The 11882-nt window shown below is 39.5% G+C and overlaps 1 protein-coding gene across 1 annotated transcript; it reads left to right on the forward strand.

Annotated features, from left to right (window-relative positions):
* Positions 1–647: 647 nt before the first annotated feature.
* mtnr1al (melatonin receptor type 1A like) lies at positions 648–5701 on the forward strand. Its single transcript, XM_030794275.1, has 2 exons — positions 648–918; positions 4932–5701. The coding sequence occupies exons 1-2, from the start codon at positions 648–650 to the stop codon at positions 5699–5701; spliced, it is 1041 nt and encodes a 346-aa protein (XP_030650135.1).
* The last annotated feature ends 6181 nt before the right edge of the window (positions 5702–11882 follow it).

Consider the following 11882-nt stretch of genomic DNA (forward strand, 5'->3'; position numbering starts at 1 on the left):
TGTGTATCCGAAGTTTTGAACTTGGATTTTTCCAGCAATGACAACGAATATTGTAATGAATGAAGACTGTAAACAGCAGCTATGAATGAAGACCGTGACCATGTGTAACATGAATAAGAACCGGATTTATGAATGAATGTCAGCGCAAACGCGTTTCTATCATTGCGACTGAAAGCTCAAAGCAGCTGCAAATCGACTTATTATAAAGGCTTAACAACAGTTATGAATCACACACCAGAATCTATATGGATTTTACCAGTTCGCAGGTTTATACGAAAAAATACATGAAACTCGTCGGCAAACGTATGAGGGAAGTTATAGTTAAATATCTCATTACATCTGAGCGCTAAGTGTAGTAGAAGGATTTCAAGAACGGTTGCTTTTGTATGGGACTTCCTCGGCGTAATATGCAAAATCAAAATTTTATTTTAAACACAAGGGTTATGTTATAAGTCTGGTAAGTGCCTTTTGGGACAATCTTAATGTAATATTCTAACAATTACCACTGTACTCCCACTGTACTGTTCTTTCTGAAACGTGTTTTTACAATGAAATATATTTTGTTGTGGCGATTGAAATGCCCCGGAATGGAAGACGAAAATCAAGCGTGCGATATTTGAAGTAGAAACGCCAGAACTTCGCGGTGGATGCAGGAACGACTGACTGGATGCAAGTGGTACGGAGGGCTATGCCGCTCTGAAGTATCCCATGGATCTGAGGATGAAGTGAGCATGGTGGAGGGAACAAATGCCCCTTTAAAAAACATTTCGTCTGGGAATGAGGAAAGCCAGTACCCTCCATTTCCATGGGTGGTTACCATACTCGCCAGTGTCCTGATCACCACCATTATTGTTGATATACTGGGCAACCTATTGGTCATCGTCTCAGTCTTCAGAAACAGAAAACTCAGGAAAGCAGGTAAAATTAAACTTTAACTTTGTTTTTACCTGCCATATGTCTTTCTGCATTTTGTTTGAAGTCTTCATTTCTCAGTTGAAGCATCTTTAAGTTGACAATTGAGGTTAACCGCTGAGGGTAAACTATTAAGCCAGTTTTTTTTAAAAACCGATCTCGGTCTGGTTAAACAGTCGTCACCTAGCGAGGCTTCGGACCGGATGCAGAAAAACATCTGGAAGCATAATTATGAGTCTTAATTTTTCTCAATCTGGCAATGATTTCTAGTGAGGAGTTTTTCAGTTTGTCAGTCACCCTTGTGTATTTGTCACATTGTTTTGACTGAAGCGCTGAAACAGCTACAGAGACGTTGATGCTTGCGCCTTGTGGCGCGATGGCTGTATGGTCGCGTCAGCTGTTTGCACGCGCTGTGTGTCACCTTCCGGCGACAGCACGCAGTTTTATCGAGGGAACACAGTGCTCTGAAAATGTCCTTTTCTTATAGGGAATTAAGACGATGAAGTTTCAGATTGTTTCTTCCCCCCTGAAAGAACTGTATGGCTCCCAGTGCCACACCAGGAGAGAAAACAAACAAACAAACAAGAAAGCAAACAAACAGATAAATAAATACAGAGGCTCTGTATTTGTGATGTGTCTTAAGTTAAAATGTGCACCTGTTGTGGGAGAGAAATTAACTTCAGTTTTAAAATGATTTAAAATTTCTGAATGTGTATTCATGAAGCCTAATCAGTTGCAACTGAATGTCAGTATAATTTTACAATACCTTGGTCAAGTGTACAATCACATCAAACAGCTGTCCGTAAATAACAAAATGTTCAGTGACATTAAATTCCGAAAATGTTTTGATTAGACTCCATACTTGGTTACATTCTCAGACATGTGTGGGTTTTACAAGTGAGTCAAAGTTTAGCCTACAGGCAGGAGATATCCCTGCCGCCTTTGGCTTCATTCCACCACTAGACATGCCAGTTTTTTCTCCATCCCGGATCAATGCCAATGTCCATCCACGCTTTTAATCTAAACTGACCTCCAGGAGAGGACAGTGTATGGAAACTCAGCGTGGACGCACACACAGTGACACGGACCTATCGTCTTACTGATGTACTCTGAGTCATGTCATAACACACACACACACACACACACACACACACAAACATACAAATACACACACACACACACACACACACACACACACACACACACACACACACACAAACATGCAAATACACACACACACACACACACACACACACACACACACACGCATACAATGCAGCATCAGCTTTAACGCCTCTTTCTTTCACCTTGATTCATTGGACATTACCTTATGGGTAACTAGGACGTATATATGTGTCCTGTCCGACCCAGTCCCGGCATTTGACTTGCATCACGTTGAACTTGAACACGTCACTCACAAAATCCAGAAGCATCCACGTGTTTTGGCAGAGCGGTTAAGTGGACATAACAAAGGAAGTGGACATGTCTACAGACAGGCCCTTCTGAAGCCATACCTCTGCTCCTCAGGCTCATTCGTTTTCGATGAGTAGACAAAAGTACCAGTGACCTTTGAATATGTGCTGGTTCAGGTGAAATTTCTAAGAATTGCTCACTGATAATTAGATACTGATGTTGGCTATCTCCCATTCATTCATTCATCCATTCATTCATGCATTCATTCATCAGCTGTATTCTGATTGGACGGGTGCATCTTTGCTAAGTCTATGTGAAATATGTGTAAATGAACAGCAGTGGTATCCTGCTGGGTGTTACAGTTGTAGTGAATGGCAGAGATGGTTTATAACAATCACAGCATCCGCTGACGTAGCCTAATTGTCTTCATTCTATTCTGTAGCAGCTTTCTCCATTTCAGTGTGACACACAACTTCTGCCTTAATTCAATTTGCAGTCTACACTGAGAGCCCATTAAACGCAAGACACAGCAATTTTCCAGCGTATGTGACTCACAAAGTAATGAATTTATCAATAGGTTTTCCTTTCATCTGAGGTACCGATTATATCAAATATGATTGGCGGCTAATGTGTCTGCTCCTCTAACGCAGAGTGTTCAAATCCCTGTGACTGAGCAGTGCTGGGCAGTCAAAACCATCTCTGATGTCACAAATTAAAAGCCTCTAAAATTCAGAACAGAAGGGGCATATCCACGATAGACGAGGAAGAAATGAACCAGGTCACATGAAGACAATATGAGACAACATGATATAAGAGACATTAAATTAATGTGAAATGCCTTAGCTAACCTAATCTGTGATGGAAAAGTGGAGGTCTTACCGACATAAGAGTTTGTATGTTCCCATTACAAACAGTGTGAGACAGTATATTTAAATTTATGGCTAAACATCTGTTAAAGGCCCTGTAGATTTATTGTTAAAGTCAGGAGAGAAGACATACAGGTATTCCATAGGCTACTTACACATTGCACAAGTCAGGTCAGAGTACGGTTGTTTGTTAAACCTATCAGCATTTTTAAAGAACAGGAGCTACACTACATGTCTTCATTGTCTTAAACACGCTGTCTGTTTTAAAGGCAAAGCAGGATTGTTCCATAACACAAGCAAATGAGACTACAAGCTTTCTGTCTCTGTCTCTGTCTCTGTCTCTGTCTCTCTCTCCCTCGCTCTCTCTCTCTCTCTCTCTCTCTCTCTCTCTCTCTCTCTCTCTCTCTCTCTCTGTCAGGGTGCCTTATCTGTTTCCAGGGTCCCTGTTCCATGACAATGTATTTTGCCTTGTCATTGATTAAAAACCTGATAAAAAAAATAATCACATCTTCTTTTCAATGGCTACTTTGTTCACCTGAGTGCAGTGGAGAAAACGCCTCCAAAGTTAAAGTTTACACTCATTCATGTAATTGGCCAGTGGTGTTATTATTGTCTGATCTGAAGTTTGCGACGACTGAAAGGAATCTATTTGCATTTAACTTCTCAAACTTCAGCCAGACCAATGTCTTTACGGTTGCTGAGTCAGTGTTTAGTTCTCTCTCTCTCTCTCTCTCTCTCTCTCCCTCTCTCTCTCTCTCTCTCTCTCTCCCCCCAAAGAGAACTGATCGTGCTGAGCAGGGCGTGTTGAATGTTTGAATGTCAGGATGAGCAGAGAGAGCAAACACAGACCAGAATTACTCACTAGGAGGCTCTGTGCATTATCAGTCACTCCTTTAATGAACACACAAGGCAGCTATTTTTTTTTCTTTTTCTTTTTCACGTCTTTATTATCTGTGTTTGGCAGTTGCTTGGCATCTGCAAACATCCTCTTCAGATGATAGCAGCTCTAATTTTGAAAGCCAGATCCATGCAATACATCCAACCGACTCTTGATTCAGGATTAATACTTGCTCATGTGAGATACCAGCTCATTAATAATGCAATTGTAAAACATAGCCTGCAGTCACACAGTTGGGCTTCATTTGAGCTGTTTTATTCTTCTTTTTTTTTTAAGCCGTGGAAACCGTGGAAAAACGAAGTTATCTTTTAAAATATTTAAAAAGGTATTGAAGCTCAACATGATCTGTTTTAATTTAACGGTCAGGCCGATTTGCAACAAGGTTGTCCACATAGTTTTAAATTCCGGCCCCTGCAAAGTTCAAAGAACATTCTTCATGCATTGCTTGTAGCTTCTCTTGCTCCCCCCCCTTTCAGATTCACTCTAATAGTGACAGCTCACTTGGAATCACCACAGTATTCCTCTTTGCAAGTCACATCACGTATCAGTATCCATTTCATTCTGATAATACATAAACCATGTCGGTTCTTTATCATTTAGAAATTTCGCTTGTTCATGGCACTTCATTAAATGTGAAAAGGAAAGGAAGAAAACTCAACAAAAACTGACAAAGGATGTGAGAGGTTTGGAGATGACAGTGATATGTTTACAAGTTTGGTCAGACTAGATTATAAACAGCTCATTTTTGGGGTGACGCTATGATGACACGCTGCGTTCGTACGACGATAAAAAAGTCAAATACTTCAGATCACTGATCATGATTTCTGTTGTTTCCATGACAGGCAATGCTTTTGTGGTGAGTTTGGCAGTCGCAGATCTCGTGGTAGCCATTTATCCATACCCTCTGGTCCTGACGGCGATCTTCCACGATCGGTGGATTGCTGGTAACATCCACTGCCAAATCAGTGGCTTCCTAATGGGCCTGAGTGTCATCGGCTCCATCTTCAACATCACGGGTATAGCCATCAACCGTTACTGCTACATCTGCCACAGCCTCAAGTACGACAAGATCTTCTCCAACAGGAACACCGTGTGCTACGTTGTCCTGGTCTGGACGCTCACCGTTCTGGCCATTGTGCCCAACTGGTTTGTGGAGTCCCTGCAGTACGACCCGCGGGTCTACTCCTGCACCTTCGCCCAGTCCGTCAGTTCGCTGTACACCATCACGGTGGTCGTCGTGCACTTCATCCTGCCCATCAGCATCGTCACCTACTGCTACCTGCGCATCTGGATCCTCGTCATCCAGGTGCGCAAGCGGGTCAAGCCGGACAGCCGGCCCAAGATCAAGCCCCATGACTTCCGCAACTTCCTAACCATGTTCGTGGTGTTTGTGCTGTTCGCCGTGTGCTGGGCTCCGTTGAACTTTATCGGCCTGGCGGTGGCTCTCCAGCCCAGACTGAGTCAAGCCATACCCGAGTGGCTCTTCACAGCCAGCTACTTCATGGCCTACTTCAACAGCTGTCTGAACGCTGTCATCTACGGCGTACTCAACCACAATTTCCGAAAGGAATACAAAAGGATTATTCTCGCTGTTTTCAAGTTCCACTGCTGAGAGTTCTTAGAGGCCAGAAGAAGATTCGAGCACTGTGTCCTTACCATGTAGAGAGAAAGCCTGTTGGTGGTGCATCAGTCATTTGCTGACAGAATGTAGTTATGAAATTCTCTTTGCATTTGATTTGGATCTTTGAATTAGTTGTTTTTTGTTTTTTTTTAATTCTGGGATTCATGTTTAATGTTTGTTGGCTTTTGTTTTTGTTTTTGTTTTGTTTTTTATATGAAACATTTCACAGAGGCTCCTCTGAAGCCATTTTTCTGAAGTTCAGGGTTTGCATATGCTTATGTTCAACTGCAAAAGAATAGCTTTTTCTATAGAAAATTATTTTCAAGATATGCCCTAAGTTATGGAAGAACACTCCCTCTTTTTTCTTAGACTGTCCCAACCAGGGTAGAGCATAACCGGTGTGCTGTGTTTGATGGTGAAAGCTGAGAAGTGAAACCGAGTGACATTAAAGCAATTTATAATCACAACACTATGTGTTGAGAATCCATGTGAAAAATCAGCAGACAAGAAATAACAGATGGCTCCCTTGATGTAAATTTAACCAAATACGTTTAACCAGGCATTGCAAAAAAAAAAAAAAGAAAGAAAGAAAAAAAAAAAGAAAAAAGCAAAACTGAAACAAAACAAGAAAACAAAAAACAAAACAAAAAAAACCAAAACAAAACCCCCAAAAACAATTAAGTCTGCGATTACATTTGTGGTACATGAATCAGTACATAACAACGGGGGTTGTTTGAAACAAATTATTCATCTGATATTCCCACGAAGTTTTCGTAATAAGCATAATTAATTTGTTCATAATTTATATTATTCTATTTAAGAGTGACATCCTTAATCAGCTTCAAGATGATTTATGTATTCAGGGCTTCATGCGCATCAGCATGGGCATTTTAATTACATGGAAGTTGTCCTTCAGATGTATGAAAGGTCTTTTCCAGACTGATTAAATATCAGTATATCATCACAAGGTGTAAAAAGCTTATACTGTATCGAATAATGATGTGGAGTTGGAGGTGCTGTTGCATTTGGAGAGATCTCTTTTTTTCCAGTTGACTTTATTTTTACTTAATGTCAGTCACCCGGACTTATTTTTAATTCATGGCCCTATTTTTGCTGGCAAAGTACATTTTTTTATTAGCTTATACCTCAAATTTGGCTTGATATATATGAATGTATGATTTACAAGGATATGATATCAAACCCAGGAATTAGCATTACGTAATATCCCATTAGCTGTCAGAGAGTCTACAAGTTCTAAATGATTCAATGTTGTTTTCTAGAGCAACAGCAAAAAAGTAAAACTGACAATTTCTGTTTTGACCAATCGTACAGCCATATCTGATTATGACTAAATTATGCTCCCAAAGGCCCCCCCCCCTCATCGAATGCTTTAACAAACATGAATGAATGAATGTTCTTGTTATCGAAGACACGTGAAGTGCTCCGTTACCTTGATCCTGAACCTGTGATGACTTCCTTTGTGTCAAAGACCAGTTGATGTGAGTAAAGATGTCAAAATGAGAAGTTCTATGAAAAAGAATTATGTGGTTTCATGCAATCTTCACTCTTTGCACATTGTCACGGATTAAAAAAAAAAGTAGTTAAAAAAAATATACAAAAAGTCATATTTTTTTATAAGTATACATTGACATGAGTGTAAGTTGACTTTGGATGTGATGTGCAATGAAGAGAAATGTAAATCAAATGGCATTAATAAAGAATGACCACTGTGTTTAACCTCACATACTAAGTGTATAATGACATGGTCTAGGTAACTAAAAGGAAATTTTAAAACGTGCAGACAGGCAACTGTATCTTAACTTCACAGAACAGGTGAAAACATATGACATTCCCCCATTATGACTACTACATACATACATGACATAAAAAAGACATGCATGTAAAAAAGACCATGCAATTAATTATATATATATATATATATATATATATATATATATATATATATATATACATATATATATTTGTGTGTGTGTGTGTGTATACTGTATGTATGTGTGTACGTACATACATACATACATACACACACACACACACATATATATGTATATATATATCTATATCTATATATATATCTATATCTATCTCTATATATATATATATATAATTGCATGGTCTATGGTCTATTTTTACATGCATGTCTTTTTTATGTGAGTCTATAGCATCTGTTTGGGGTTTGATTTTACATGTGTGGCAAACATCAGTTGAACCAATCTTGACCTTAAAACAGTCTTGATCTTGGTCTGCTGTTGCATAAGTTTATATCTTTTGCTGTCACTGTTTACTCATTCTTACTCATTCAGAGCAGGCTCAGTACATGAGGAAAACAAATGTCAGAGAGGATGTGTGGCCTGTGTGGTATACCTAAGACATATGGCATAACAGAGAACAGAGCAGATTCACTGCATATGATAAGATTGTCTGGCAGTCTGCATCACAGGAGTGGAACCTCTCCTGTTTGGTGTCAAAGTCACCCCTGTGCGCAGTTATGCAGCCTTTCCTGTAAATCCTGTAAGTCACAGCACAATTGGTAATCCTTCAATCTATAGGAACACAACCTAATGAATAAACCACTACTCCGTATGAATGCCAGGGTTGAATTAACCACGCAGCTGCGCTGAACTTCACCACAGCTATATGACTTACTGAGGTTTAAGATGTGTGTACACACCAGTGGTGATGCTGTGCATATTTACAGGGACATCCACCTTTACTTCACGGCAAATGCTCCTAGACACTGAAACAAAACAACTTCAAGCAAAGAGCTCTTTTAAAAAGCAAACCGAGTCAACCCATCCAGACCTTGTGACTTTGCTCTTTATGTGAAAGCTACTCAAACCTCTGAGGAGGAGAGGATTCCCAAAGTCTGGTGCAGAATGAACTTTTTTTTCTTTTTGCCATAAATGCTTCCACTTCCCTTAACAAGGCTGCTTATCTGAGCGGTTCCCTGCCACACCTTTTTGAATGCCGTAATATTGTTACATGACAGTGAGATGGCGTTAAGATGTATGTTTATTTAACAGCTCTCTAAAAGTTTGTCTGCTGTTATCAGGGTGAGTGTCTGAAGTAGACCATCAGCTTGACTGTTCTTTGTTTATGTCATGAAGAAAGCAACTCTGTTTTTTCCCTCGTGAGTGAGAATACGTGTTAGACCAGCAAAGTTTTATTTGGGAGAAAAAAAATAAAAACTGAGTGAGTTTTGAAAGCAGGAGGTGAAGAAACCGCAATGTTAATTCATTGGTTATTTTAATACAATTCCAAGGTCAACCATGGGTTAAAAGGCTTACCTCCTACTTCAATTCAGCTCAGTGGCATTTGGTCCTCTGAATATACAGTGTAGTTAAAATTGTCCTTTTCTAAACTGTTTTAAAGATCAAAGTCTTAAAACTGAAAAAAAAAAAAAAAAGATATACATTTTGGAAAAGGCTTATCCAGCATCCCACCGAAAATTACACTCAGAAACAATTCATATTTCGCTGGGGGTAGCGTAATTATTACATTCTGGGGGAGAAGTGGCATATCTCTAACCAGCATGAATCTAAAGGTCTTGCTGAGGGTCAGTTCTTTGGCTGTGACCTGTCACACTTGGGGTTTGACCCCACAATCCTCTGGTTACGAAATTGCTTCCATTACACTACTGCCTTATCAACCTCTAATTTAGCACTAAATCAGGAGGGACGCTGACTATGTCAAAGCCCTTTAACAAAAAGAAGTTAAGATGCAAGACAAATGGTCATTATAGGAGAATAAATGGTTCTTCCATTTGAAGCTGAAATGCCAAGCTTCCAGCCACTGAAACGTGTACACCTGTGGGTGAGACAGTAACAGGTGGTGTGTTAATGATTTGGGTTTTCCCTCTCCATGCACAGCGTTGTACACACAGGTGTGTGATCACGTCACTGTGTGAACAAACACAAAGTCTCTGCTCAATAGATAGTAATGAGTCAAAGTAAGGTTGTTGTCGGGAACAGAACAAACGAGCAAAAGGTTTCATCAGACACCGACTCTGGTTACAGATTTGCTTCTGCAAAATATCAAAGTGAGATTCTGTGCAGTCATAATAATAAACAAAATGCACAAAGACTTCGCAATGACGTCACTACGTGTTTTATCAATAAGCAGGATCAAAACCTGAAAATAGAAGTCAAACAATAATTAAACTACAGAAACAAAGAAAAAAAAAATCTTTAAAAGAAAACTAGCACACTTAGGTCTGATTGGATGGCACAGTGAGAACCATAAAAACAAAACAAAACAAACAAAAAAAGTTCTTACGATTACGTGAAAGAGGTGTTGACAACGTAACAGTTGAGCTGCAGGTGTCTTATACTTTCTCACTGAATGATCTACGCCTGAAAAACAAGTACACGCCGAGGAGCCAACTTCATTAACACAGCGTGGCGTTTCGCCGTCATAAAAAAAACAGAGGAGAGGAGACCAGACTCTTACTACACTTTCGCTACATTATCATTTTATCAAATCACACACACACACACACACACACACACACACACACACACACACACACGTCAGAGCAGGTGAAATTACAGCATACATTCACACGGGAGACAAGTCTTTTACCGATTTTATTTCGTTTGATGTCCCACAGAACATTTCCAAACACTTGTGACAGATGCTGTGACAAAAGAAATTAAACGCACTGAAAAATCGAACTGAAACCATGTCTTGAAACAATATATAAATTCCAGCAAAATTGTTCCGTGAATATCAATGTTTTTTTTGTTTTTTTGTTTTTTTTTTCCCTTGAGAGTTTTTGTTTTTATGGAACCTTAAGTGTTCAGATCCCAGCGTTTAAACAGAGAATGAATAAAAAAAACAACAAAAAAAACCCCCTAAGATGGACTAGTCAGAGAACAAACCTGTGCGGTGACATTAAGGCGTAAATAAGGCATTCACCAACATGACAATAAGAAAAGTCAGCGTGATCTCGGTAACACATGATAAACAGAGGACAAGAGTGTGTTCAGAGTGTGTAAGACATGGTCTGAACGTCTACAGTGTGCAAATCAAACCCATCATTCACAAGCACTCACAAGTCCAGTTTCAACACTAACCTTATTTACATTCAAGAAAAGAATAAATAAAAATAAAATTTCATAAGCTGCTTAGAACGTTGTATGAACAGCACTTTAAAAAGTGGAAGAAATCTGTTGGTCTAAAGGTTTTATGACGTCACAGGGCTAAAACATATTAAAAGATCCCTAAGAGCATTCCAAAATCAATGTAACACACAGGATGTGAAAGAAAAACATACAACAGGCTTGTCCAAATGAACTTGCATTTAAAAATGGACTTAAAGAGAACTTCGTTTTAGCTCTTGCAATACATAATATGTTGAGGTACAGTCTGGGGTACCAGGCTTTGGCCAAAATGACCAGCACGCCATTGAATGTTTAGGCCCTCTTACACAGTTCCTTTACCATGTCTCCTCTTCTTCTACCAGTGACTGACGCTCTGAAATGGAGCGCATTGAAACCATGCAAAATTAAACATTGTGAGATTATAAGTATTATATTATGAAGGGTTTTGTCAGGATGCTTCACAGGCGGTACGTGATTAGCGTCCAAGAGAGCAAAGGTTACAAGGAAAGAGAGCAGTCGAGGGTATTGGGACGGGGCATAGATATTCAAAACCAGCAGAACAAATACTGGTCCCAGGTCTGTGAGGTATGAGCCTTCAGCACAATCAACACCCACAGCACAGCCCATGGGAGGTGATGAGCTTCTGTCAGAAACTTGTCAGAATACATACTGTATCTCAACATATAAACAGAGTCAATCAAAATAACCTGATAAAACCAGCCTATAACTGTGACGCATATTATTACGGTGCAGTGCAATACAATGTTAAAATCAAAACCATCTCCTGCTATTCAGTCATTTCAGACAAAAACGTTAGCCTGTTATAAGCACAACATTGTCAAATCAAGAATGAATATCTGCTGATGTCACTTATTCCTGATAAATTTGATTCTGAGCTTTTGAAAAGAGACAACGCAAACCATTCCCAGCTACGATGTACAGGAAAATTAATATCAGATTAAGGTTTTATTCTGTGGGTAGTATCGTCATGTCTAATCTAATCTAACCCTGATGAACGAATGTGCATGCGTGTGCCACGCAGATAATAATAC

The sequence above is a fragment of the Chanos chanos genome, chromosome 2, assembly GCF_902362185.1.
Source record: "Chanos chanos chromosome 2, fChaCha1.1, whole genome shotgun sequence".
Taxonomy (NCBI): Eukaryota; Metazoa; Chordata; class Actinopteri; order Gonorynchiformes; family Chanidae; genus Chanos; species Chanos chanos.

Bases quoted from the DNA above. Each gene is read 5' to 3' on its own strand.
- mtnr1al (XM_030794275.1), top strand. From the start codon at position 648: ATGCAGGAACGACTGACTGGATGCAAGTGGTACGGAGGGCTATGCCGC. The intron at 919-4,931 runs GTAAAATTAAAC...TTTCCATGACAG, and splicing joins CAGAAAACTCAGGAAAGCAG to GCAATGCTTTTGTGGTGAGT.